This window comes from Cervus canadensis, chromosome 7 (assembly GCF_019320065.1).
Source record: "Cervus canadensis isolate Bull #8, Minnesota chromosome 7, ASM1932006v1, whole genome shotgun sequence".
Lineage (NCBI taxonomy): Eukaryota > Metazoa > Chordata > Mammalia > Artiodactyla > Cervidae > Cervus > Cervus canadensis.
Window position 1 is genome coordinate 11,840,578 of NC_057392.1, and position 27,852 is coordinate 11,868,429.

Consider the following 27,852-nt stretch of genomic DNA (forward strand, 5'->3'; position numbering starts at 1 on the left):
TTTTGAGCCTACTTAACCAATTTTCTCTCGTTGCTTTTGTTTCTTCTAATTACTATATGTGTGAGGCAACCGGTTATGCTGGCAGCTATGTGTAGGCTGGGAAAGGGACACATTCCCCGTGGTATATGAAGAGTATAGGTCTCAGCGAGGCTTTAGGAACGCTCTTGGAGCCTCAGAGGCTGCAGGCCGATGGCTCTGAAAGCCAGGGCCAGGAGCACACAGCATCTGGATCATAAATGACAGGGGACCTCACCTGGGAGGGTGCGGGCTGCTGGGGGCCAAACTTCTTAGCTGGCCTATCTCTGGAGCATGTCTGCTGCTCCCTGCATGTCCAGAAATGGTCACCTTGTCTCCTGCCAGATCCCTCATCCAGAAGGCCAGACCTTCTGAAATCAGCCTTCTCTGCCTCCATCAGGACTACTGCCCTTATGACAGCACCTCTCACGTCATTTTTCTTCATTCCCCAATTAGGCTGTTAAGTGCCATTGGAGCAAAGAGTGTGCCTGTGTTTATAGGGATTCAGTAAAGACGTGTGAGTCAATGAATTCATGAATACATAAATAACTTTGGTTTAACCTCTTCGAGACCCTTTTTGAGTCTTAACTGCACCACTCTCGAGTCACCTGCTTGGATGTCTCTGCTTTCCCCTGTCCCTCTATTGGTTGCCTGGAGAAGGTCTCGTTCTTTTCCTTAATCCCTAAGGAGACAGATTCCCTGGAATGACTCTTCCCTTTCCTGATGCTTTAGTCCAAGACCAGGATCATTTTAACACCGACCATGAGCATCTGCTTTTCACCATTCACAGCAATGTTCTGAGAAATGTGCTTTGTTTTCACCTTTCTATATGATGGGTGTTAATAAGCAAGGTGAGAGTCCAGTAAGAATCTCCTGAAATGGGCTTTCCAGGATGACTGTAAGAGATCACTGATCAGAGTCCCAGGATCAGGATGTAGTTGGGGAGGCTTTTGCAAGTATTTTGGATTCCTGAACTTTACCATAGCCTCCCTGACTCCAGTCACTGCCTTTCCATCCACCTGAGGCAGGTTGTATCCAGGCTGGCCTGACTCCAGAGAGAGAGTTCTTAACCACTAGTTAGACCAGGCTTAGCAAACTAATACCTGTGTACCTTATGTAGCCCTCCACCTGTTTTTGTAAATAAAGCTTTACTGGAACACAATCATACCCATTCATCTAAATATAATTTATGACAATTTTCACGCTACAATGGCAGAGTTGAATAGTTGTAGCAGATACCATATGGCTCACAAATCTAAAATATTTTTTTCTCAAGCCTTTTACAGAAAAATGCTACTATCTCCTTGATTACATCTATTGCAGTAGATTCTAGAAGAGATGCTAAATAGTCCTGCTCTCTGGTTATCCACAGGACTCAGAACCACAAACAGTTAACTAAATCTCAGCACCATATGACAGTTTGCAAATAAGACCAAAGGAATGATGTTCACTCAGATGAAATCAGCTGTACAGTTATGCCCCCTGGGCCAGACAAGTTAATGCTTGGCAAACTGCCCTTTCTGTGAAACATCCCAGCAGGAACTGAGCCCCATGGTGGGAAAAAAACAATAAAAAAATTGTTAATTGTTAAATTGAATGTCAGAGAGAATATCTTTCAAAGTCGCAGTTGGCAGTTTGCATTTGGAAAACATTAGATTGTGAGGAAGACTGGAGGTCACCAATGAGGCAGAGGGGCCCTTCCCCAACTGGGCAGAGTGGATGCGAGGTTGGGTGCCAGCTGCTCTGTTCTGCAGGGGGACCCGTCACCAGGTGCCCTGCTCAGCTGCTGCGTTTTCCTTCAGAGAAAGCACAAATAAAAGCATGTGAGCAGGGCAGTGTAAACACGGTTCTAAAGAGTTGTAGTAAACGTGGCCCAACTTTGCACCTGCGGTGAAGTCACTTCAAGAAGAATCAGTGTAATCAATGAGTATTGTTGGTCTTTTGGTTTTCTCGGTTGGAAGCAACTGATGTCAGAAGTGCATGGATTCAATTATTAGTTCATTTATTCAACAGATTTACTGTGTGAGGATTCTGCCCCAGGCCTGCAGGTTCAGCCATGAATAAGACATGGTCCCCAGTTTGGCAAAGCTCCCAGTCTGGGATTGTAGGATACAGATGCATCAACAGACCATTATAATACAGAGAGTGAGCGTTATGATGGTGAGAAGAACAGGGAAATGAGGGGTCGCAGAAGAGAAGCAGCTGACCAGGTGGGAAGCCTCTGGGATGCCTTCAAGGGGAGCTGAGACTCAAAGCATGGCCAGGAAGCAGCCAGGTGAGAGGAGGTGGGCCAGAGCATTGTTCCAATTTGGAACCCCAGGACAGACAGCAAGGCCATGGGTATCAGGGAAAAAGGGTCATGGGAGATCAGAGCAGGGGGTTGGAAAATGTGAAAATATAAGAGGAAGATTCATAGGATTCCAAGTCCCTCCTTTAAGCACTTTGCCACATGTGCTTGCTGTGCTGAGTTGCTCAGTCATGCCTGACTCTTTGCAACACTATGGACTGTAGCCCGCCAGGCTCCTCTGTCCATGGGATTCTCCGGGCAAGAGTACTGGAGTGGGTCGCCATGCCCTCCTCCAAGTGATTTTCCCAACCCAGGGACTGAACGAACGCTCGTCTGTTATAGCTAGCTGCATTGGCAGGCAGGTTCTTTACCACTAGCGCCACCTGGGAAGCCCAAACACTTTGCTATATCCACATATTAATTACACTGTTATTTAGTTACTCTTTCTTCTTAAAACCAAGGCACAGTTTTACTTAAATAAATATATTTTAAAAGGAAATTTGATGGCATCTGTGAAATAATATAGTATGTATTTTATGCACTGTGTATTTTTTCTCTAGTATACATTAAAATAAATGTATGACTGTTATGATTTTAAACAATTTAGACACGTAAGTTCTTGCCAATTGATGCATTCATGGAAACCCAGCAGGTTGACCCACTAGACTGCATTTCAGTCAGAAGAAAATCTCTGAACAGTTACTAGCTGAAGAAAGCCCCTCATATGGACCAATAGGCCCAGAAACTGGGTTTTGATCCAATGAAGAGATTTGGTTTAGCACAAGAAGGACGAGAGCAGGCAACGTGCCTAGGCAACATATTGAAGGCATTTCCAGAATCCAAGTGTTGGTCCAGGATGACAGGCAGCCTGGGAACCCACTCAGGAGCAAGGCAAAGTTCAGTTTCAACCTCAGCAAACATGCGAGGTGAAGGGCAGAAATGATTAAGATGACAGATACAAGCAACTGTGAAGTTCACACAAACCCCACATCCACAGAGGTTAAGGATTGACCTTATCAGAGGCAAGAAGGCTTTTTACAGCAAACCTCAGGCACTGATTTGATTTCTATTTTTAGATCATGTTCCCAAATCTCTAGAAGCAAAACAGATACCAGGCAACATTTATGGAGCCCTCACTAAAAACCAGAAATTAGACTGTGTGAATAATGGGGGGCCCTCATTTCCTCCTTACAGAAAGCTCGTGAAGTGGAGAATATGATCCCCATTTTACAGACACAAAGCCTCCATGTGCAAATAAGTCACCCATGCTAAGTGATAGGACTGGGACGTCCAGTAAGGAATTCTGGGAGGACTCCTCACAGAGGATGGCAGTGTGCCTGTGAGTCAGAGAACAACCTTCAGACAAACAACCTGTGTTGAAATCCTGGCTCTTCACTGTCATCTAGAACAAGTTGCTTGAACTTGAGCCTCACTACTTAGTTCATTTTCAAAATACATATAATAACACCAGTTGAATAAATACTTGGTGTGCATGATTCATAGCAAGTGCTCAAAAAAAAAAAGTAGCAATAGTAGTAATTGCTATTACCAATTATATAATTTAATTTGTGATTATTATTTTTAAGAACTTCTCAAGTGGCCGTAATTCCGGCTTCACCCTAGGAATACCTCCTCTAATTAGCTGATAGAAAGACTCACTTTAAATTCTAAATGAAGGATACTCTCTGCTTTTACACAGACTGAAACATGATACGGGAGCCCTAATCTGCTTATCTGCCTCTGAAAATCTCCGGCTGTGGTCAGAGATTCTAGAGATGTCTGTGGTCACATTGGAAGCCCAGCTGGAAAGCCAAACCCCACCAACCATGTGATGAGGTTGAGAAGAGCGGGGAAGGTGAACTGGAGTTCTGCTAGAACTCCTGTCTGAGGTGGGGCCTGGAGGGCTCACAGCCTGCGGGGGGTGGAAGGGACCCTAACACAGGGACAGCCTTGAGTGCAGAGACAGAGATGGAAAGAGCACAGTGGGGAGCAGACATATGGTGAGAAGGTTGGCTGGAGAGATGGGCATGGGCCTTCTGTTTATGGTCAGGAATTTGCCCTTTATCCCTTTAGTGGTGGGGGGCCAGTGGTTCCGAGTATGAGAGAGTCCTGAGATGTTCCACATGAGTTCCTCACCAGCTCCTCTCACTGACCACTCATCCATTTCATCACAAATGTCTGCCTTGTCTCTCCAGTTGTTTCAAGTTGGTGGAGTCGAAGGACATGCACTCATCTTTTTCCTGCAGAAACACCAAAATTGCAACTAGCTGCTGAACAACCATCATCAGGAGAATGTTGGAACCCACCAAAAAAAGATACCCCACAATCAAGAGCAAAGGAGAAACTGCAACAAGATGATAGGAGGGGAGCAATCATGTTTAAAATAAAACCTCATACCTACCAGAGACAGTTGGAGGGCTCAGACAGAACCTTGTGCACGCCAGGACCAAGGGAAAGAAGCAGGGACCCCAAAAGAGACTGAGCCAGACCTGCCTTTGAGTGTTTGAGGGTCTAGACCTTGTCTCTAGCACCATGGGTTCAATCGTGACTCTGGTGCTACGGGAACCATGTGACTAGAGTGGGAGGAGATGAGAAGGGGAGCTTGAGTTCTGCTAGAACTCCATCATTCCTCATTTCATTCACCCTCCAAACTGAATTAGAGCAGCCGCATTTTCAGCCATAATACCCACCCAGCAGCACTCCCTGCCTTCCTGGGGCCTGACTCTCTCCATGTGTCTCCCTGTTTTCTCTCCTCCTGGGTTCCTTTTCACCAGCCCTTAAACACGCTCAAGCCTCTTCCCCTAAAAAATAACAAGCAAAGGGAGCTTCACCCAGCTACTTCTTTCTGTTTCTTCTTCCCTTCAAAGTCGAGTTATTTGAAAGATTGTGATGGCCTCTCTGTCTTCAGCTCAGCCAGTGTCTTCTGTCACTGCCTCTGCTGAAACTGCCCTACCAAGAACACCCATGGCCTCCTGCAGCTAAACCCACAGCCAGTTTTCAATCCTGGCCTTATATCAGCCCTTCTTGGCAGCACTGGGCCCTGGAGCTGCTGTTCTCTCCCTAAAAGGCTTTCCTTAGGCTCCACAGACATGGCACACTCTGGCTTTTCCTTGTTTCCTGCAGTGGCTTCATCCTGACCCCTCTGTGGGCCTCCATTTGCCAGGGCATCTTTTAAATGTGGCTGTTTTCAGTGCATCCCCTTCTCTCCCTGCCTTCACATTCTCATGCAGGAGACTTCCATTCCCATGGTTTTGCTGATCATCTAGAAAAAGGATGGCCCCCAAATCTATATAATCTACTCAGATCTCTTTGCTGAATTATGAACCATGTGTCCAATGGCCCATCAACAACTCAAATTCAATTGTTACCCCCTCTCTCATATCTTCTTCCTTTTGTATCTTTTATTTCTGTGAATGGTATCAAAACCCACTCAGTTGCCCAAGCCACAAACTTGGGGTGTCCTCTTCAACTCCTCCCACCCTCATCCCTGACAGCCAATCCACCTCTACCTCCTGCTGGTCTTACCTCCTTCATATTCCTTGAATTGGTCCACTTTTCTTCATCCCCAATGCAACTTCATACCCACCACCCAGACCACCATCATCTCCTGCATGCATTATTGCACCAGCCTCCTAACCAGGCTCCCAGAATTGAATCTAGTTCCTCCACTATATTTTCCATTTTGTGGCCAGAGTGATTTGCAGAAAATATTAATTCCCTTGCTTCAGTCCACTTTCCACCATGTGCACTTAGAATAGCACCCAGATTCCTTATGCCACATAAGACCCTTCGTGATCTAGCCCCTGCCTACCTGTCCAGGCGTCCACATCCAAAATCTTATTCTCCAGCCTTATTGAACAGCCAGTGATCCCACAAACATGCCACCTACCCTATGGCTTTCAAATTTTCATCCATGCTGCTACCTCCTCTTGCAAGGTGAGTTTCATCACTGACATCTCCCCCTTCCCAATTTGATAAGTCCTTTCAGTCCTCAGTGAACCCCCTCACCAATGCCTTTTTTGAGTGCCTTTCTCTGGGCTCCCATAGCCATGTTTGTTTATTTCCCCACTAAAGTTATTTATGAAATTGAGTTCAGCTACCAAAGATGGTAGCTGGGAATTGGCATCGTAATCTGAGTCAGAAAACCATTTCCAGAGCTACATTAATTCATACTGTTGTTGCCAATATGAATTTAAAGATCATAAAAGGAAACTGAAGCCTCATTGGAATGAAGAGAACCTCTCTCTTTTAGGAGAACAGCATAGCACGGGCTCAGCATCTCAGTAGCGTAGAAGTGGCTTATTTGCTCATCATTTTGTTCTCTGATTTCAGCTTCTCCTGTTGAATGCGTGGCTACAGGAAATCTTGTAGTGGCTTTAGAAAGGTAAAACAACTCTTAGAAGAAATTCATAGTGTACAAGGAGTGGCAAAGATGTAAATAAGGTTTCCTTGCTCAGGGAAGTCCTGCCCATCCTTTCAGCAAATTTGAAATTGTTCTGAAGGGGCAGGGACCTGGTTCTGCTTTCAGGAGGATGACCACTCACTGTGTTCCATTGCCCTTCAAGTTTGTCTTTACTGTCCCAGGGACAGGGCCGCTTTCATCTCTGCATCTGAAGAACTTCGTACAGTGTCTGACACTTGGTGGGAGGATGCTCTCCCAGATTGGTACTCTGGGGAAGTTCATGACATCATATCAAAGATGCAGGGTTGAAAGGGGGTGTGTTAAACTTCACACAACTAAAATTAGAATAGCCTACAATTGATTGCAGTTAAGAGTAAGTTAGAAAGATTCCAACTGAATACCTAGCAATTTATTTCTTTAAAAGCATGTTGTTTAAGGTCATGGGCCTCTATAGGTGATGTAGGACCTATTAGACTTTCTCAGCTCAAACTGATTGAAGTCACCCAATACGTGTGGAGCACCTTCCTGTGGCAGGCAGTGTGCTGGCTACAGAGATGAATAGGATATGCCTCTGTGTCCACTCTCACTTTGGGGATCACTGGAAGGTTCTACCTGGGGACATTGGTGTGCCAGCCATTACTCCTGGCAACACAGGGCCCATCAAGGGCTTGTGATAACATGGTCAACCCAGGAGGGATGCAAATGTTGTGGGAAAGGAGAGGAAGCATCTTCTTTTCTCTCAGGTCAGTGATACAGGTCTATCTGCTGCTGCCCATGGGTTGTCCAGCCCACCTACCCTGAGGTCTGCAGAATGTGTTGCCCCCACCCACCCTCAACTCTCATGCCTGATGCTCTCTGAGGACTGAGGGTTTGTTCTTAGACCTCCGTGCTCCCGTTCTGTTCTGTATATGAAACTGCTGATCTCAAGAGACTCTTGCTGGTGAATAATTCAACATTTGATCTCAATCAACTTGAACGACTTCCTTCCTTTGATAACCTTTCTGTGACCTCAGTGACTCCCCTGTACCACCACCAGCCCCTAGTCCTATTGGTATTTTGGACAATACAAAAAGTCTGGCTCCTTTTGAAAATGACCCTGTGACTTCTTTATGAACTGCAAGGTGTGGCAATGAACACCCGGGCTCACTCTGACAGGGATCTTCTTTGAGCCTTCTTGGTGTCAGTGAACCCTGGGTGATACCTGTCTGCTACTGGTACCCCATCACACTATGCTTCTCCCTTTATTCACTTTCACAGTAGGAATTAATCATGCTTAGTCAGTTGGTGCCCGAGCCATTATTATTTCAGAAATGATAATGAAGTTCCCAGGCCAGCCCATTAAGGCCTCAGGAACGAAACATAGCGTTAGCATCTTTGTTAACTGATGCTTTATAGATTCTCACCCTCCTGCCTCTCTCCCCTTCCTGCTCTGCCCATGCCCCTTGATATTCCTGGAGTCCTAGTCCTCAGTCCTCATTGGTTTCTATTCTCTTCACAGATGGATGATCAAAGGTAAGTTCTAATCCTCATTGGATTTAAATTATCCTAAGGGTCCTTAGTGTACTTCCCTGCTGGCTCAGACAGTAAAGAATCTGCCTGCAATGCAGGAGACCCGGGTTTGATCCTTGAGTCAGGGAGATCCCAGGAGAAGAGAACGGCATGGCAACCCACTCCAGTATTCTTGCCTGGAGAATTCCATGGACAGAGGAGCCTGGAAGGCTACAGTCCATGGGGTTACAAAGAGTCACACACAACTGAGCAACTACTGCTCCTACTACTAGGGGTCCTTGGTGTGAGCCCAGTGAACTGGTTCTACAATTAACTTGGTGGGGGGTGGGTACAGGGAAGTAGAAGGAGGTGTGTGATCTCAGGAGTATGTGTACCTGTTCAACATCTAAGAACTTCAGTGATGTTTCAGATGGTGCAATAAGTACATGTCTGTAGATTTATCTATTCTATCCTTCATTTCTATCTTTGAGTATTGGAGAGGGGCAAGCAGAAAACACAGGGAGGTGAGTCATAATCTTCAAGGCTTTCCCACAAATCACTTCCATTCCAATAACTCCTGATCCAGGAACATGGATTAAGCATCTCCCACCTGCCTCCCATGTCACCCCCACCCCTGGTGATTCAGGTGGCTCCCCTGGGAGCTACACCCTGGGCTGAGCAGCACAGCTGTAGATTTCATTTCTTTAAGCTGGTTCTTAGGGCCACAGGCCACTGACTACTGTGCAAAGTGTGTTCTTAAGGAAGGATCTGAATTAGAATTAATCCTCCTCCATAGGGTGATGAGGCAGCCTAACTGAAATTCATAAGACTGGGGTCTTACTGTCACCAGCCTTCTCCCCAGGGACTCTTTTGACAGTGTGAGTAGAATCACCTACCGCCAGTGGGCACAGATGCCTCGTGCAGGAGACCAGCCTCTCCCATCCCTCACGCCAAGAGTGAGAGGCTTCATTCCCCTCTTTCTGAGTAGCTCAAGAACCTCGACGTCTATCAACTCCCGAGTCAAGGGCTTTACATCCACTGTCAGTGGTTCTCATAGTGTGGTCCCCAAACCAATGGCATCAGCACGACCTGGCAACTTATGAGAAGTGCACATTCTAGGGTTCCCCTCCTGAGATGTGCTGAATCAGAAAACTTGGAGGTGGGGCCCAGAGATGTGTGTTTTACTGACTGCACCCTCCAGGTGATGCCGCGGCAGGCTCAGGTGTAAGTCCTGCTGGGATGGCAGGTGAGAGTGCGGAGTCAGAGCCTGAGCCACAGCCTGCCTCCACCGTTCTGCGATCTAGGTAAGGTCTCTGTCCTTCCATTTCCTCACCTGAAGTGGGGGACAGTAAGGCATCTGCTAAAGGTTAATACAGGTAAAGCACTTAGGAGCATGCCTGGCAGGGAGAGCCTGCCCCAGAGTGTTAGCTAGGCTTCCTCCAAGGCATTAATCGTTATCACCAGTTGACTATTCACTTGAGGAGACTGAGGTCAGAGAGGTTAGTGACCTGCCCCATGCTCAGAGGGAGGGCACGGGGTCTCACTCTCCAGAGACGCTCTGTATCATTGCAGACGGTTGTGTTCAGGCGTGGCCACACCCCTCCTACTGGGAACTAGGCAGGGGGTGCCTGAGCCTCGATTCTGTTTTCCCCTTGGGTATGTTGGATTCTTTCTCTCTTTAGTGGGATCTTATGGACACACCTAACCAAAGGGCTTGCCGTGACCCTCACCTTGATCATGCATTGTTCACAGCCAGGAGGTGGAGGTGGACTGGCTTTGGTGGAGTCACAGTGAGGATGTTGGGTTCAGAAGGCTGCTTGAGAAATGTGGTGACAAATTAGAATTCATTCCTGTGGAAAACTGAGAATAGATTAGCCAAATTGCCTAGGCTCATGAGACATGGCGTGGATTGAGGTCTTTGGGGATAATTCACAAATTATGCATGGAATTAGTGAGCTATTAATGAGGGAGGTTCTCTCCTCTACCTGCTGTATGGCTGGATGGGGCCCTTTGCAGCCATATGCCAGTCTGCTGAGACAGTTTGGATCATCTTCTCCCAGTAGCCCGCAAAGCAAAGGATGGAGCTTTCAGATAGGGCCCCCCTGCATCAGAGCTGTATCCCCAGGCCCATGAACCTCTCTAAAGGGACTTGAAGGTAAGTGTCTCTGCAGGTAAAGTTCCCTAAGAATAGGTAAAAAGGCTAATCTCACCTTAAATATGTTTGAAATTACCTAAGTGGGAAACCTAGCTTCTTTCACTGCCTCACCGCACCACCGGCCACCCCCCACCAACTGCATGTTCACAGACCCCACAAGAAAGCGCCTGGATTAGCCTTCAGTGGCTTTCACAAAATTCACTTGGATGTGAAATTCTCCAATGCAGTGTGTAAACTGAGCTGAGGGCAGAGTCTGTGTTGCTGGTGATGGTTTATGTTAATTTGCCAGTGACTTCTTGTGCTGTATGTTGGAGGCTTTGGAGCCTCCCGTTTATTTGGCTCTTCTTCACACCAGTGACGCTAGCTTCCCTGGTGGCTCAGAGGTTAAAGCATCTGCCTGCGTCTGCCTGCAATACGGGAGACCTGGGTTCGATCCCTTGGTCGGGAAGATACCCTGGAGAAGGAAATGGCAACCCACTCCAGTATTCTTGCCTGGAGAATCCCATGGACAGAAGAGCCTGGTGGGCTACAGTCCACGGAGTCGCAAAGAGTCGGACACGACTGAGCAAATGTCTGTGTGTCACACCAGTGAGAGTGGTTCTCACACATTCTGCTTCTTGGGTGTCGTGGGGTCTGGGATGTGCCCCCCACCCCTTATTAGGGGAAGAAAGGCAGTTATTAAGGATTCTCCCATACCATAGGGAGGGACCCACTGGCGTCTGGGAATACACACTCTGACACCATTCTATGTAAACCCGGACATGCTTCTGCTCATTTTAATTAGACAGATAAAATTAGCAAGGAGATTAAGGTAAAAGGAGAAATTAAAAATATTTAAATGTTAGGTGGAATTTACAAAAGTGAATTGAACAATGAGGTACAGGAAGGAATGCAGAGAAACACAGACACATCTGAAACGTTCCTCGGATGCCACACAGCTCAAGCCAGTCCCCAGACGAGGGGAAGAACTCTCTTCCTCACCGTCTTGAATTAGGTTCGGGGGATGTGGAAGAACATTCTCCAGAAACACCTTCCTTCTCCTTCTCTTCAGATGTCACCAAGAATAACGAATCAGTCAGTATCATTCTCGAATGGCCCACACTGCATCCAATTCAAACCACTCACCTGTTTCCTGTCTGAATTTGCAAGCCCTCCAGAGATTTTTCCCCTTTTCATTTTATTTTTCTCCCTACTTTCTCTCCCCACTGAGCCAACAGGCCAACGGGGCCAATCAGAAAACCAGACCGACAACATGCTCCAGCCCCTGTGGATTTTCCAGGGGCAAAGACTTCCCAGTTCTTTCTTGTTTGCATCTGTTACGAACAAGCAGTTACTTGATAACACAGACATACATAGGCGTGCCTTTGCACACGGAAACAGGTTTTTTTTTTTTTTTTCCAATTTGTGGTTTCTTTTTCCTTTTTGCAGAAAATGCAAACAAAAGAAAAACAAGGTTTTCAATTGAAGGTACATCTCTTCTTCAATATGAAGACATTAATTGAATTGGTTGGATCCCCCATGCAGTGGTCAGCAAGGTCCTTTGGCAACTGACAGAACATCTGGAGTCTCAGGAGCTGGGGTTTGTTTGAAGAAACTTCCCTACACGAGTCATGAGCAAAGGGAGATGGATGTGCGGGGAGGGAGAGGGCTCGTGGGGAGGAGGACGAAAGGAGAAAAGAAAAGAACGTCATTGGTGAGGAAGAAAATGGGAAATTACTTCTGTTTCTTCCCTCGACCTCCTTCCCTTTCTTCTTGTCGGTGGATGACTCCAGCCCACCCAGGGTGCGAGCTGAGTTCACTCTTGGGGTCTTTGATGCTTACTGTTTTGTCTTCACTTCCACTGAACATCACCTTTATGTATTTTTATCCTTACATATTTGGTTCCCCACGGCACCTTAAACGTGCACCAGTCACTGAGAAATGAAGGTTGCCTATTAGGAACAGGTCCAGCTTATTCTTCATTATGAGAACGCATTTCTCAGGTGAGAAGCCAGTCTCTCCAGATCATTCCACAGTGGTCAACCTCTGGTTCCCCTTGAGCCTAGTCCTTTTCCTTCCTCTCCTCCCCACAGAAAACAAGAGTTGTCATGCCATTGCCGTTGGTGACTGACTCATCTGGACCCTCATAGACAGAATGCTGTTCAGGATCTTCTTCTGATGACCTGCCAAGGTGACCCCTATTCTCAGGAGGTCTCTAGGAGGGAAAAAGCCACAAAGAAGGGACATTAGTGCTTCCCACTGGTCAAAATTCATCACAGAAGGCAAGCTTCTAATAATAGTGGGGTAGGCAAGAAAATGTGTTTAGAATCCAATGTGCCCAAGTTTATCTGAGGCTGGCAAACATCTAACTTAATATTCCCTTTCTCAATCTCAATTTCTCCATGCAGTGGCCCCTGCTTCCACTGCCCCCTCCAGCTTAGAAGACCCTGAAAGCGCTGTGCATTCTTCTTCACCTGCAGGTTCTGGAGCAGCCCTTTCATTGTGTCCATGACCCTAGGCGGACTAGAACTTTCCTCTGCTATTTTCTGTTTAACACTCCAAGCACACACTGTATGGGGCTTCGGTTATTCTGTGAGGTTTCTGCCTAAATTAGTGATTGCCCATTGTGATTGAAAAGATGTAGGGCTTGCCTGGTTTTCTGATGTTTTCCCCTGAGTTTCCATTTTCTGCTTCTGTTAGAATTTTAATGTCATGAATTTTTAAGAAGGGTGATCTCAAAATAACTTTCAAATATCTGCCCAAGCAGGAATCCAAGGAAGATGTTTAGGATAGGGATTTGGACTGGATTCATCTTTGAGCTGTGAGTCTTAATACGAACAAGTTTGTGGCTTATATTTGACTTTGGGGAGACCATGCATCTTCCTTTAGCTAATAATATTACATTATTTGAGTGCTTCCCACGTGCCATATACTAATTCATTTATACCCATGGAAGCATTTTATAAAAACTGCCAAACCACTCAGAGTCGATGATAATAATTTACCAGCGATCATTTCTCACTTGTGTCCTGCGGGTAGACAATAGACACGTGCCTTATATATACTATTCCACTTACCTCTCACCACAAACCACTGAGGTGGGTACTATTATTATTTGCACATTTATAGACAAGGCAAGCAGGGCTCAAAGAAGTTAAGTAACATGTTCAAGATCACACAGCAGGTAAGCAGTGGTGGAGCTGGGATTCAAACTCAGGATGGCCTGGCTCTCAGTTACCCTACACAGCTGTTCTCAGAATTCTTCTAACATCCTGACTGTATTCCCTGAAGACCCCCCTGCCCCAGCAGAGCAGATGGCTCTGAACACTGTACGTGAGACTCATGAGGAGCCCCTGTGCTGGCTTCCCGTCCACACCTGGGCCCTCCCAAACCCTCCTTTCAGCTGGTGGTCAGCTTCCCTTGGGTTGTAGCTGGCCTAGTCAAATTGTCCATGTCTTTTCAGCAAATACTTTTGAGAGGTATGCTTGAATTCTGAATTCACAAGTTGTCCTGCAATCTACTTTATTTAGTTACACATGTTCTTTTTCCACCTTTTATCACTCAAGAAGCAAAGGAAATTGCTCCAATAGTGTGTGGACATTCTTAACTTTGAACTAAATCCTTTTATTTTCAGTTTCACTTTCCTTTTATTCTTCCCCTAGCGCTTTATCATGTGGCTGTTCCCAGACTGAAGGAATGACTCCACTTGACTCCTTAGGCTTGCGGAGGATGAGGGGATGCAGGTCCTCATACTCATCCCATGACAGAGGGAAATCAGATACAGTCCTGTGTTCACGGACACACACTCCACCCCTAAACTCGGGCATCCTTTTTAGCTCTGTAAGATGGGGAAGCTGGTTTTCCACTGGGAAGGGCTTATTTTTTATTTTTGGTGTCTGATGATAATTCATGATGGCAAGGGCTTTTTAAGGCATCACCGGGAATTGAACTCAAGTGTGAAAAAATGAATTCTGGTGTTTAGTGGCTCCAAGGCTAGAGGGACATCCAAGCCATTTCCCAGGAGAAAGTGGAGGTTTCATCATTTCTGGAGGGAATAAACCTGAGAGACATGAAGCTGGACTCTAGGAAAATTGATTGCAGACTAGGAGTCTGGGACAGAAGGCTGAGGGTCAATAAGCTGTCCCCCTGACACCCAACTGCTAGAGTTGGAAGACCCCCACCGCTCCCCAGGGACTCAGTAACTGGCCTGCCCCAGGATGGAATCCCAGCCCAGAGCACTGTGTCTGAAACAGCACAGGTGATCAATAGGTGTTTGTCCATCACCTTGCAGACTGACCAGGGGAAATATGCGTCACAGGCCACCAACCCCAGCTGCAGCGGGGCAGCTGGTCAGGTCCCTGCTGGTGTGTGTGTGTATGCATGTGTGTTCAGAATTTGACTCTTGCCCACTGTAATTCAGATGCAGATTAGAGCCAATGCACATTAGAATTACCTTTTAACATCCGGATGCCCAGGTGTCACCATGTACCAAATCAATCAGAAGATCTGGGTGTAGGAATCAGGCATCAGTAGTTAAAAGGCTCTCAGAAGACTCAGTGTAAGTGCAGCAAAGTGCAGCCCCGTGTGTCCCCGGGTGGACAGGTGGGAGCATACAGAGCTGGCAGTCAGGAAAGCAGGCTTCAGTTCCCTCTTTGTCACTCCTGACAGCCCAGTCTCCAGGCACTAACGCCATCGCCTTTCTGAATCTCTGAATGGAAGGGGTGGAACTAGATACAGATTTCCCAAACTGTAGGGCCACAAAACCCTGCCTTCTGAAATACAGTTCCACGGTATTTAATAATTTTCCATGGGCTTCTTTATCTCAGGATTTTTCATGGCCTTTACAGTGCTAATATGTGGAGTGAATCTCCAGGAGAGTGATAAAGTACTCAGTATTTCCTAAATTTATTTGACCATGGGACCTTTTTTCCAAGGAGAACCTATTAACATTTCCCAGAACGGGTGCTGCTCAGAACATTCTTGGGGAAATGATGGACTGCATGGGTCTTTAAGATCCTTTCTGGCTCTCATCTTATTTGAATAATTTTAGTTTTTGTATTCCTTCACACTCCTGTGGGGGCTGCAGTTGGAAAATAATTTGTGGGGGCTGGAAACGTCTGCTTATTTACAAGTGCTATCTGAGGATGAAGACAGGCTCCGGGCGCATGGGCAATTGCTGCTGAATCAGTGCTCTGCCTCTTCCTGCTCTGATGTTTAAAGTGCTGGCTGGCTGTGTTCTTTCCATCTGGATGCTCTCTTTGATGGGCTGAGTTTAAAAACTTAAACGGAGGAAGGGCTCTTGGTGATTAGGCAAATGACATATGGCAGTGGCTTGGAGGAACTCTCATTTGGGACCTGGAATAAATCTCAGCCTCCCCGCCTCACCCCTCCATCTTTCCCAGGCTCTTCTCTGCCAGGCCTGGTTCTATCCCGACGTGGGGCTCTGAGGATGAGGCCAGACCCGCACCACAAGGGACAGCAGCAAGGGAGCCTTGACCGCCACCCTCAGGCAGGACAGAGGTGATGACCCCACTTACTCTGACGTCATCTGAGTGACCAGCTGGAGGGACGTGAAGCCGGCAGTGAGGAAGCTATCTCTGTACTGGACCATCTTGATGGCGCTGAGCCAGTCATCCACGGTGGTGAAGGCCGTGAAGTCTGGGATGGAGCGGTCGAGGAGGGGCTGGGAAGGCCTGCGAGACAGAGGCGAGCAGTGACCCTACAGTTGCAGGGGGGCGTGGGCAGAGCCACACTCTGAACGGATGGTGAACTTCATGGAGGTTCAGCACCCCTGGTGGGATGAGGATTAGTGGAGGAGACCGGGGCTGACCCTTCCTTCTCTACACAGTTCTGAGCTGGCACAGCTCCTCAAGGCCAAGTGGCCCATCCCCCTGTCCGTGGGCTCCGTCCCAGGCCAGTCAGCCCAGACCGGCAGACTGACACAGCGTGGAGTCTGAAGGGAAGAGAAGGATCACAATTCCTTTGTAAACTGAAATCTAAGAACTTCACCAACCAAAGACATGGTTCTTTTACAAATATATGAAGTTCACTGCAACCTCCCCAATATTGGTAACATTCTTTTCTCCTGGTTCCGTCCTCCCCTCATTGAAAGAAATGGAATAGACTAGCCCACCACTAACCTTCTCTTGCATCCTCTCAGAGCAGATCCCCAGGTACCACATCCAGAAATCAGGGTGCCATCTTCACATCGCCCTCACCTTCAGAATCCACGCCCAACCTCTCACCAAGTCACAAAGATTTGACTTTCAAAACCTCTCAAACTCATTTGCTTCTTTCTACACAATTAGCCTGATTCAAGATGCTATCTCTACCATGGTTACTGCCATGTCTTCCTATCGAGTCTGTCTTCATGCTCCCCTCAACATCAAGTCCACACTAGCCTGTACTCTTTAAAAAAGGTAGATGTGATCCTGATAGGAACCCCCATCCCACCCCTGATTCATGTCAAACTTGACCCACTTCAGTGGGTAATCATTGCTATGAAAACTCAGAGGCCTTAGCAGGACCTAAAGGCTCTGAGCATCTGGCCCTTGCCTATCTTCCCAGCCTCAGTCCCCACCCGATCTCCTCAAAAACAGCACTCCCAACACACCGGCCCTGTGCTTCACATGCTCAGGCCTCTGCACAGGCTGGAACCCTGACCCTCTACTCCCACCTCACTTTCACTCAGCTAATGCATCCTCGCCCTTCAGCTCTCAACTGAAAAAGAGGCATCAGGCCGCCTCCCTCATGCAAGACCAAGGTATATGCTCTCCAAGTATCACACACTTCCCTGCCACATTGGCCAGCGAAGCGTCAATTGGAGTATCTTTGGGCAATCATCTGATTAATGTGTACTGCTCCTAAATGATTCTGAGCTCCATGGGAGTATGTCTATCTTGTTCATTCTATACGGCCAGCGAGGTCATGGCTGTTAGCACATAAGCACCCAATACACTCTGGTCCAAAGGATGAATTAAAAAACAAGTTAACTCTGCAAATGTAGACGAGTGATGTACAGCTGACAGTTGCTGACAGTAGCTGACAGTTCTGTGCATTTGCTCGTAACAAAACCAACTGCTCTAAATTTCTCTGTCCCATAGCCGTCAGGTTGGCCAAGGTTCCAAGTCGGCAGCTCCCCCTGCCTCATACACTGAAAGGTGTCTTCTGGAAACAGAATTGCCCAGAAGTGGGGTCTCATATCAGTCAGATAAGATAAGCCTAATAATTACAGAGTCTGTGCCCAGTCTATCTGAGGCCAATGGACATAGAGAGCCAGAAAGGTATTTGATCATCTGTTTACAGCCCGTGCTGGGGACAGGGGATATTTCAGAAAGGTAGAGGGGGAAAAGGAAGGGAAGAGTTTTGGAACTTCTTCTATCTGTGGATAAGCTCAGCCATCTCTCCTTGCTCGCAGTGGCTGGAAGGCTAGCAGCCTTGCTCAGGGCTCTGCCCAACTATGAGACCCCACCCTCACCCCCACCCCCGCCCCTAGGCACCACCCTGCTCTACTGGACTCACACGGCGGTGATGGTAGCCACAGTCTTGAGACTTGCCGGGTTCCGGATCATCTTGTCCAGGGTGTTGACAATTTCTGCGAAGCGGGGCCGGCTGTTACGGTCCTTCTGCCAACAGTCCAGCATGAGCTGGTGTAGAGCAGCTGGGCAGTCCATGGGAGGGGGCAGCCGGTAGTCCTGCTCAATGGCATTGATGACCTGCAGTGACACACACGAGAACAGGTATGACTGCCAATGAGTCATTAGCCAGTCATTCACAAATTAGCCTCTGAGCGTGGAGCCTCCTTGCCCCAGGTGTCCTCATTCTGTGCCCCTATGCCTCCCACTATAATAGACTTTATGGGCACTTGGCTTCTGCCCCTAGACTATGAGTTCCCAGAAAGCAGGGCCTGCATCTTATTGTGTCTTTGTGTCCCCAGCTACTGGGACAGGGCCTGACATATACTAGATGGCTATGAAATGTTTGCTAAAGGACGGTTGGAGATTCTCCTTTGAGAGGATACCAGGCCCAGTCTTGCCTTCCTGGCAGCTGGTGGCACCAGGACAGATGAAACAATGCATGTGGAAATGCAGTGAACCCACTATTTGCAAAGCATGGTGGGCCTCATCCTGCTACTGCTATGGGAAGAGAGAGGGAGAACGGGGATCACAATGTGATGGAGAACCTACTTCATGCCAGGGACCCTCTAGATGCTTTCTAGACATTATCTGCCTTAATCTTCATGAAGCAGCAATAGGAATTCGATAGAAGATAATTTAAACAAACTGGTTCAGTACAATGACAATGATAGAAATAACAAGGGGATCCAACATGAATATCTTCAGTCAGGTTTTGTTAATTTTCACAGATTCCAGGGGATAATTTTGTAAAGATTTTAGGATCTGTAAGCACCCTTTACTTCTCAGTTTCCAATTCATTTAAATTAATTACGCCTGCTCTCTGGTTTTGGAAATAGTAAAAATAATTATAAGCGACCCAGTGCTAAACATACAAATTTATTATGGCATACTCATAGCACAATGGAAGGAATGGAATACAGTGCAGGCCTTAAGATGTTGCAAAAATGTACCTATTGAAATGGAAATATACTCCCATTATAATATTAGGCAAAAGAGCAGGCTGCCTAAGTGCTTAAGATCATACCTATGGTATGATCTCACTTTTGTAGAAAAACAAGAACTAAAACAAAACAAAGACTAATAATTACACACATACATAGAAAAGTCCTTGGAAGGATCTATACTTGGAGCTAAGGGTGGACGCCTCTGGGCGGGTAGAAATATGAATGCCCTTTGTGTTTGTCTTTTTGTTTCTTTATATGTTTATACCCTATAATAATTAAGCATTGATTTTACATTAACATAAACAGTTAAAGACCTTTAACAACATAGGAAATAATTTGGAGCTCAGGAATTTTCAGGTATTTTTGCTTCTACTTTAAAAAATGTCAGATTCATCTCAACTGATTATTCTTTTTTTTTTACTTTGTAAATTGGTCAGAAAGTGAATATTCTTGATTAGTTTATACTGTTACAAATTCTATGCATGGTATTCAGGGCATGAGGGGGAATGAGATAATATAATAACCTGAAGTCATTAGAGATAATCAAGGTGTATTATTACTTCTATTCACTGTGGCAAAAAAAAACCCACAATGTTTCAGAAAAACAAGCACACAAACCATACCAACATGATCACTTTATAAAAAACCAGCAACTTTTGAATAATATGTTATACCACCAACAAATGTTTATCTCGGCCAGACTATTGTCAATGAGATTACCTGTTACCTTTTCAGGAGTCCATTTTAGCCCTATTTTCCCCATGAGGAAATGAACATGCAATCAGGGAAGTCATTTACCTGAGGGCACGCAGCTAGGGAGGGACAGGGCTGGGAATAGAGATATCTGAGTTTAAGTTCTGAACACCCTGAAGCCTACTCTTTCAGACTCCGTGGGATTGCCACAGTGATCTCAGCCTGGAGAACAGTCCTTGGAGCTGTTTGACGTCTTCATGGTAGGAAATGGGGATATGCAGCTAAACCAAGTAACCCAAGAGGGTGAGTAACGGGGCATCCTTTCTAGCTCCTTCCAGGCAGTCAGGTGGAGGGGCTCAGTCACAGAGTTCCCACTCAGCATGGGAACAAAGAATACCCGCTGAATGGCTCCATAAGCTCTGGATTGCCTAATTTACAAGCTGGTGGGGCCGGTAGGAGGAGTTTGTGTCCAGATTCAACTTCTTTGAGGGGGTTGGGCCCCCCAAAGTCTTCCAATGCAAGGCAGCTCATGTTCCCCTAAACTGCTGGCCTCGTTGCTCAAATTATCTCATGGCCAGACTCCCATACACCAATGCTCCCCCCAACAAGATTCCTCTTCTGTCTGCCCAAAGGAAGAAGGAGCACTGGAGGCAAAGCCCTTCTGTGGGCATAGCTCAGAGGTGCCACCAGCTGACCTAAGCGCTCCTGGCACGACATGGAGAGACTGGCATGCTCTGACTCTTCTGGTCTGGGAGCTTTAGCCCGGATGCCATGGAGCCGCTTTGCCCTTGTCTCCTCTACATACCACCTCTTTAGAATCTTCGGAAGACTGTTCTGGTGTTTGATTTTGTATTTCCTCTGTTTGTTTGATGTGCTGACTTTCTTTTTAAGGGGACATCAAAGAGTCACTGATTCCTCCTCCCTGCAGGTCTGAAGCCCCACACACTGTGTTGGTAATGGTGTGGCATTGCCATTGAGCACACAGACCTTGGAGATCCGTTAAAATACTAACTCCATTTCTTATTAGCTCCAGAAACATGGGAGAGTCACTTGACTTCCTGAAACTGCACAGATACAAGGAGGCGGTGTGCGTTGAGGGCCAAACATGAGAGTCATGGAAAGGATCCCATCATCACATGGAGGCTGTCACTGTGGCCATGGCTACTACAGTGGAGGTCTTCTCTGCAGAAAGTGTTGCTGTTCTGCTACCAGCCATCTGGAGGTTTAGGAAGATGGTGTTTGGAAAGCATGTAGTGGGGACTTGTTAAATGGTACCTCTCTCCCAGTGTCTCACCTTCTGTGATAGAGGAGAGAGGAACCCCCTCCCCAATTTTGCTTACAAAATTGGACTTTATTCCATCTGCTATTTCTTCTGGACAACTTTGCTGTTATTGCTCGAGTAGATACTTTGGGAGCAACGATGCTTCTTACACATACAAAAAATTAATAAATAAACGCTTTATTCTCTGCTCCAAAGAAAAAATACCAAATCATTAGTTGGTATATGGGTAACATTAATCTATGATTTTCCCAGGTGGTAAAGAATCCACCTGCCAATGCAGGAGACCTGGGTTTGATTCCTGGGTTGGGAAGATCCCCTGGAGAATGAAATGGCAACTCACTGCAGTATTCTTGCCTGGGAAATCGCAAGGACAGAGGAGCCTGGTGGGCTACAGTCCATGGGGTTTCAAAAGAGTCTCACATGACTGAGCTACTAAACAAAAACATTCATCTACTTATGTCCTTCATTGAAGCACTATACATTTGAAGATTTTTATTCTCTTTTTAAGGATTGGTGTTTTCTAAATTATCTGAGTACATATAAGTTATACTCAAATTAAAGCATCATTATTTCAAAAAAGTACTTGTGGTCCTCTAATGGGGCTTTGGGATCACTCCTTGTCACACCTGCCTCACTGGCAGCTGTGGAGGAAGCCAAGAGGAGGCAGGAGAATTGGGATTTATAGTCCCAACACCGGTGACTGCATCTGACTTGTGAACAAAGATGTGACCCAAACCTGGGGTCAGAGGGCATCCTGCTGAGCAGACTTGAAAATCAGAGTAAGTCCTGGGCCCCTTGGGCTTCCCTGATGGCTCAGACTGTTAAAAGTCCACCTGCAATGTGGGAGACCTGAGTTCTATCCTTGGGTTGGGAAGATGCCCTGGAGAAGGGGACAGCTACCCACTCCCATATTCTCTCCTGGAGAATTCCATGGACAGAGGAGCCTGGCAGGCTATAGTCCTTGGCGTTGCAAAGAGCCGAACAGGACTGAGTGACTTTCACTTCACTTCTGCCTGGGCCCCTCTCCTTGATCCATGACAGGATGAGATAAATGGATGTTGAAAGACTGGCAACTGAAATGAGATCAGATGGTATTTCCAGAGAGAAGCTGATGGTGAGTGCAGCAGTGAGAACATCTCGGGAGCTGTCACAGAGCAGGCCTGACTCACTTTGAATGGCCTACAGCAACAGGTGCGGTGGGCTGCCTTTGCTCACCTGTACCCTGGGATGGCAGGTGCGGGGCTGGGTGGGGACGAGGGGCAGGTAGTCTGGACCAGGGGCCCAGGGCTGGTGCTCCTCTGTGAAAGGAGCAGGACCCCTCCCCTTGCCCTCCTGTCCCCAGCGGGGCTCCCAACTGCCCCCAGACATGCACTTTCTATTAGTGAGTTGGGCGGTGGGCGGGTTTCCTCGACCTTCCATGTGGAGAGTGAAGTGGAGGAGCTCAGAGCAGTGGAGGATCCAGGGCAGAGGGGGTTAAGTTGAGCTCTGATGTTTCAATAAAACCGCAGCTCCTCTCCACAGACACTGCCACTCTCATTATCTCTGTCAATCAGATCCAAGCAGTAGAACTTCCAAGTTCTCTCTCTGGCTGACAAACTCTCTGTACATGTTCAAAGAACTTCCTGGGCTCTGGAAGCCCAATTACCAGCACTCCGACTTGCCTCTGCAATTCTCTTTCTTAAAGCCTTTCAATTGTCATCTGTAAAATCCTTTACTGCCACCACCTCAGTGGTTTCTGATGAGTCGGGCTGCAGCCGGGAGCCCCTCCTGGTCTCTCCCAGGCTGGGTCGGGAGATGCCTTCTGAATGGGCAAAAGTCACTCTCTGCCTTCCACAGAGAGTAGACTGGTACTTGGCACAATGGTGAAAGGCTTTATTTTAGGGGAAAAAACCAAAAAACGAAAGGAGAATAAAACTGCTCCTTTGCAGATGTTCCAATTCCCTTTGAGGCCCAGCTCAAGCATTAAATATCTGGAAACCTTCTTTACCTACCCCCAAATGTTCCCATAGCCCTATGTATATGGTGCTGGGCTGTAAACCCCCAAAGAATAGAGCCAGTGAGCACAATGCTTAGTCACAGTTAGCAAACTCTGAGTGTCTGTTGAGTGAATGATTTGGGATTTCTGAAAGTCTAATATCAGAAACTTCATTTGTTTTCAGCAGAGGTGAATACATTTGCTGAGAACATCCTGAATGTCAAGTCTTGCCTGTCAGAGTTCCCTAATCCATTCCACATGTGCTGAATTGTTCTTAATCGGATTACAGTCTCTGGACAGGGCAAAATGGGTCTGCTTTTTCTGGCTAACATTTATTACTCATCTAGCTGACAGTGTGGACGGAACCAGGGTGCAGCTGATTTCATGAAAGCAGCCTCGGCATCAACCCCGACACTTACTGATTCGACACGCTACAGGAGCAGAGGCAAAGCATGGAGAATCAGAGATAATAGAGGATCTAGACACCACCCATGGTCGGCAGTAGAACCTGGCTGAGGAGACAGCTGTTTCGCCTGCTCTGGGCTGAAGTCACTCTACCCTCCGGAGCAGGGGCCATTACCACTAAGCACCCAGATCCTCTTCTGTCTCACTAGAAAGTGTTTTCTGGGTGCCCAGGTCACCACCTTTCTCAACCTTCTGAGCAACAGCTATGGCTGGAAACCTCTGACTGGACAGAGGACTGGTTGGGGGCCAACTTCTCCAGTTTACCAGTGCCTTGGGAGCCCACGCCCATGATTCAAGTGCTCCTGGGGTGGCTGTTTTCCCCATCTGGACGGGGCCAGCCCTGTCTCTTTTTCCTTGGAAGTTGGGGAAGATAATAACTGCTCCCCAGTGATGGTAAGAGCAAGTGAGAACAGAGGAAATGCAGATATTGCAGACTGCGATCCCCTTAGCCCCAAAGGAACTGTATATATTTAGAACACAAGAAGGAGCGGTCCCAGGGATGGGGTGGGGGGAATCAAGGTAGGATTTTGATTGTGACCTTATCGAAGCAAATCATCCACAAAAGGTTATCCACTTTTTGGTAATTATGGAGCAAAGGGTCCCATCTGGAACACCCCTAAAATGCTTCTGCTTAAAGTATCTCAGATGATGCCTCTCTTTCCTGTCTCCCTATCCCTTGCGGGTCAGGGAGGGGTGTTGCTGACCACTCAGCTTGGTCCCCTCCCAAGACCCGTCTGGAGCTGACCAGCTCTGGGACTCTTGTTCAGCACCTCCTTCACCTACAGGTGCCAAGGATTCAGAAGAGCAGATTCTCAGGAAAGAAGGGCCTTTACAACGAACTCCTCCATTTAGAGCTGAGACACAGAAGTCAGACAAAAGCTGCTGCTGGCTCAACACAGCACATCCATCAGAGCAGAGCAGCTGGAAGCCAGGTCCTGCCAGGCAACCAGCACTGCTTCCTCTCCATCACACATGGTGACAGAGGGCACGCAGGCAAGTGCTTGGCAGCAGGGTACAATTCCGTGGTCAACTTTGGACCTGATCTATTCATGATTCAGGCCATTCAGAACCAGCCCATCATCTCTCGGATTGGTCAGGGCACATTTACAGGCTTTTGGGTCATAGGAACCATCACATCTCTGTGCTGGGTTCTTGATTAGTTCAAACATTGGTGCAAAGGAGGTCCCTGCATCCCCTGCGCCAGACACTTCACATTCAGGACCCGAGGCCCAGTGAGAAACCAGGTGGGCCTGGCATGCCAGAGCCCTGGGACCCCTGGGGTGAGGGTGGTAGCAGCCAGGAGCAGCTGACACTTACATCTTGGTTGGACATGTCCCAGTAGGGTCTCTCTCCAAATGACATGACTTCCCACATGACAATCCCGTAGCTCCAGACATCACTGGCAGACGTGAACTTGCGGTAGGCGATGGCCTCTGGAGCTGTCCATCTCACGGGGATCTTGCCTCCCTGGGGGAAGGAGAAGCCTGGTCAGTCCAACCACTGAGTTCCCAGTGGAAAGTCAGTAAGAATAAACTGGGCACACACGTCCATCCTTCCACCCCTACCCCGATGTCTTGCGAACTAGGACAGCGGGGTCCCCAGGCAGAGGAATCTGCAGGGCTGGTCTCTCTCACACCACGTGTGGGCACTCCGCATTGCTCCACACCAGAGGTGGTGACTGGGCCTGAGGTTGCATTCACCCCTCAGTTCCCTATGTCCTGATTCTACCATCACCGTGGGTGAGAGGAACAGTGAAACTAACATAGAGGCACTACCATAGCACACTGCCTGAGATCAGCTACGTGAGCCGTGACAGGCAGATGCGGCTCTGCTGACCCACAGTATTGTACGTACGCGTCACAACACTTGGGTCAGAAGGGAGCTAAGCAAGCAAAACAGGAAGACAGTGAAGGTAATACCTCCGGACACCCCCGACCACAAGATCACCCTCTGCCCCCCGCACCCTGTGCTCCAGCCCCGGGGGACAGGCTGTCCTCACTCTGCAGTCCACAGGCGGCCCCGGCTGCCCCTGGTTTACCCCGCCCGGCACTGAAAGAGGCTGGCTCTCCTCCCTGCCCTTCTGTGAGGCTGACACCCAGAGCTGCAGACACTTTCCTAACCGGCCACTTTTAGGCTTGTTTCCCCGTCTTACCCTCCAGCCACGCCCCCCCGCCCCACCCCCGACAGGAAGTTTCCAGCTTGGCTCTCGGCTTCGTCCTCAGGTTGTCTGCCAGATCTCAGCCTATTTTACCAGCTCAGCCACAAAGTCATGTCCGACTCCCCGCGACCCCATGGACTGTAGCCCTCCAGGCTCCTCTGTCCATTAGATTTCCCAGGCAAGAATATTGGGGTGGGTTGCTATTTCCTCCTGCAGGGACTGTTCCTGACCCAGGGATCGAGTCTGCATCTCCTCCATTGGAAGGCAAGTTTCTCACCACTGAGCCGCCTGAGAAGCAGGGGATTGCTATTCATCCATTTGTACATGCACCCTGTCAACAGATAGGCAGTGGGCACCGTTTTGTGCCAGGCCCTTCCTGAGGAGCTGGTGTCCCAGAGCTGAGCTAGCTATGGGCTCTGCCCTCAAGCTGCAGGGGGAATGGGAAGGCAGACAAGAAACAGAAACTTTATACGTACTGTTAACAAGATGGAAAGTGAGGAGGGGGAGGCCGAGGAGGGTACAGGGTGTGTGAGAACTGGAGGAGACTCCCTAACACAGGAAGGGGTCAGGGAAGGTGGCCAGGAACAGTCAGAGGGGCAGTTCTCTGGAGCCTTTGGCCAGATGTGGATACCAGTACTGTTCCTTTCTACCTGTGTGACTTAGGGAAAGTTACCTAACCTCTCTGTGCCTCTGTTTCTTGTTGCCACAACGGAGGTAATGACCACACTTACATACTCAGGTTGTCATGAGGAAAACGGGGTTACTATCCATCCAGTGCTGGGGCAGGGCCAGGCACAGAGGGTCCATGCTATCCACTTGGTAACTAGTTAATCAGGCAGAGCATGTGGAGGAGGGAAGTCCAGGCAGAGAGGAGCACAGGCGGATGTTGTGGGTAGCAGGTAGCAGAGAGGAAGGTAACTGCCAGCAATGAAGGGTGGTCAGAGCATGGAATTCTGAAGGGGGATATATAGAGAGGGCAGCACTCTTGGGCACTGATGCCACTCACGGGGGCAGAGTTCATCATCCTCTAGGGAAAAAAACGATCCTCATTTTTAAGTCTTCGCGCCAAACACTGGACTTCACTGCCCCGGCTCCATTGAGATGCCTGGGCTCTGCCTCCATAATACATGAGGCCTACAGCTCCCTCCAACCCCTTCTCATCTGCCCCTTGCCTTGACTGGAGGAGGCTATTTTTATACTGACCATTCTCATGATCTGTTCAAATCACCAGAGATACACATCGGACTTCAGCAAAAAATACCTTAAAAATGTATAAGTGGTTAATCTGAGCACTAGTGACAGAAAAAGGAGCAAACTGCAAAGTGTATTTTTATCTGGCTTCCTCGCTGGGGTCTGGGAGGAACGAAGGCATTCTGGCCCCAACCTCCCCAGGCACACATCCAGCTTTCCGCAACGAAGACAGCCCTGATTTCCCCCAGGACTGTGGCAGGCTTTTGTGGTGGGAGAGTCCTCAACTCAAATGCCAGCAACGTGACAAATGCCTGGAGGGCAGGCTCGGGCTGCGGAGGCAACAGGATGCTCTGTTTTCACCATCCCCCCAAACATGAATGAATTTATTGGTTTTATCTCCTCGGTACCATGGTTGGGAAGAGAGGTGGAAAATCCAGCCAGTGAACCAGGAGTTGTCAAACACAGTGTCCGACAGCTCAGAGATCCCATGCTGTGTGCCCCCTTTGGGTGGGGGATGTTGCCACACTCGGAGAGGACCTGGGGCTCCCCTGGAGCAGAGGGGTCTCTCAATACAATACACCCGGGTTACTTAATGTAGGAGAGAGCGGGATTTAATTAGTGTCAGGCTGTGTGTGTGAGAGAGGGAGAGGCAATGAGACTCTGAGTGAAAACTTACCAGTGTGTGTGAGAGAGAGTGAGAAGCAGAGAAAATCTGGTCATGTGGGTCTGTGGATAAGAGTCAGGGCTTATCTTTTGTGCCTGTTTGTGTCAGGGAACGGGGAAGGGAGACGAAAGCGTGCTTCTCCTGAATTTCAAAGAGGCGATCTGGGAGTCTGAAGGTGTCCTCTCTGCCAAGTCTGGGGCAGACCCCAGGGCCCGCTGTGACAGCTGTTGCACCTCCCTACTGCATGTGAGTTGGCAGCGCCAGGCCCGCTGGCGAGGCGCCTCAGCCCTCCTGCCACCTTGCACCGTTGGGCCTCACTGAACACAGAGTTCGGGCTGTCACCACCCTGCCTCCATCCCAGAAGGTGGCAGAGCCCTTGAGAAGAGTGACCCTGGACAGGCAGGTGACAGTTGTGTCACGAAGGCCCCCCGCCAAGAGAGCAGGGGCCGCTGACCTCCAGGCAGGCAGGCGGTAGGGAAGGGGCTGGGTGGTTTCCTTCCCGGGGGTTTTAGAGTTC

At 48.1% G+C, this 27,852-nt stretch overlaps 1 protein-coding gene across 2 annotated transcripts in view; it reads right to left on the reverse strand.

Moving 5' to 3' along the window:
• Positions 1 to 11,097: 11,097 nt before the first annotated feature.
• Positions 11,098 to 27,852, reverse strand: part of EPHB1 (EPH receptor B1) — a 452,225-nt gene continuing 435,470 nt past the window's right edge. For both annotated transcript variants that reach the window (XM_043474344.1, XM_043474345.1), the window contains 4 exons: positions 24,640 to 24,789; positions 17,848 to 18,041; positions 15,864 to 16,019; positions 11,098 to 12,541 (listed from right to left, as the gene is read on the reverse strand). In XM_043474344.1, coding sequence (XP_043330279.1) covers positions 12,433 to 12,541; positions 15,864 to 16,019; positions 17,848 to 18,041; positions 24,640 to 24,789 — 609 coding nt within the window. In that variant the 3' untranslated portion in view covers positions 11,098 to 12,432. The remainder of the gene's footprint in view (positions 12,542 to 15,863; positions 16,020 to 17,847; positions 18,042 to 24,639; positions 24,790 to 27,852) is intronic.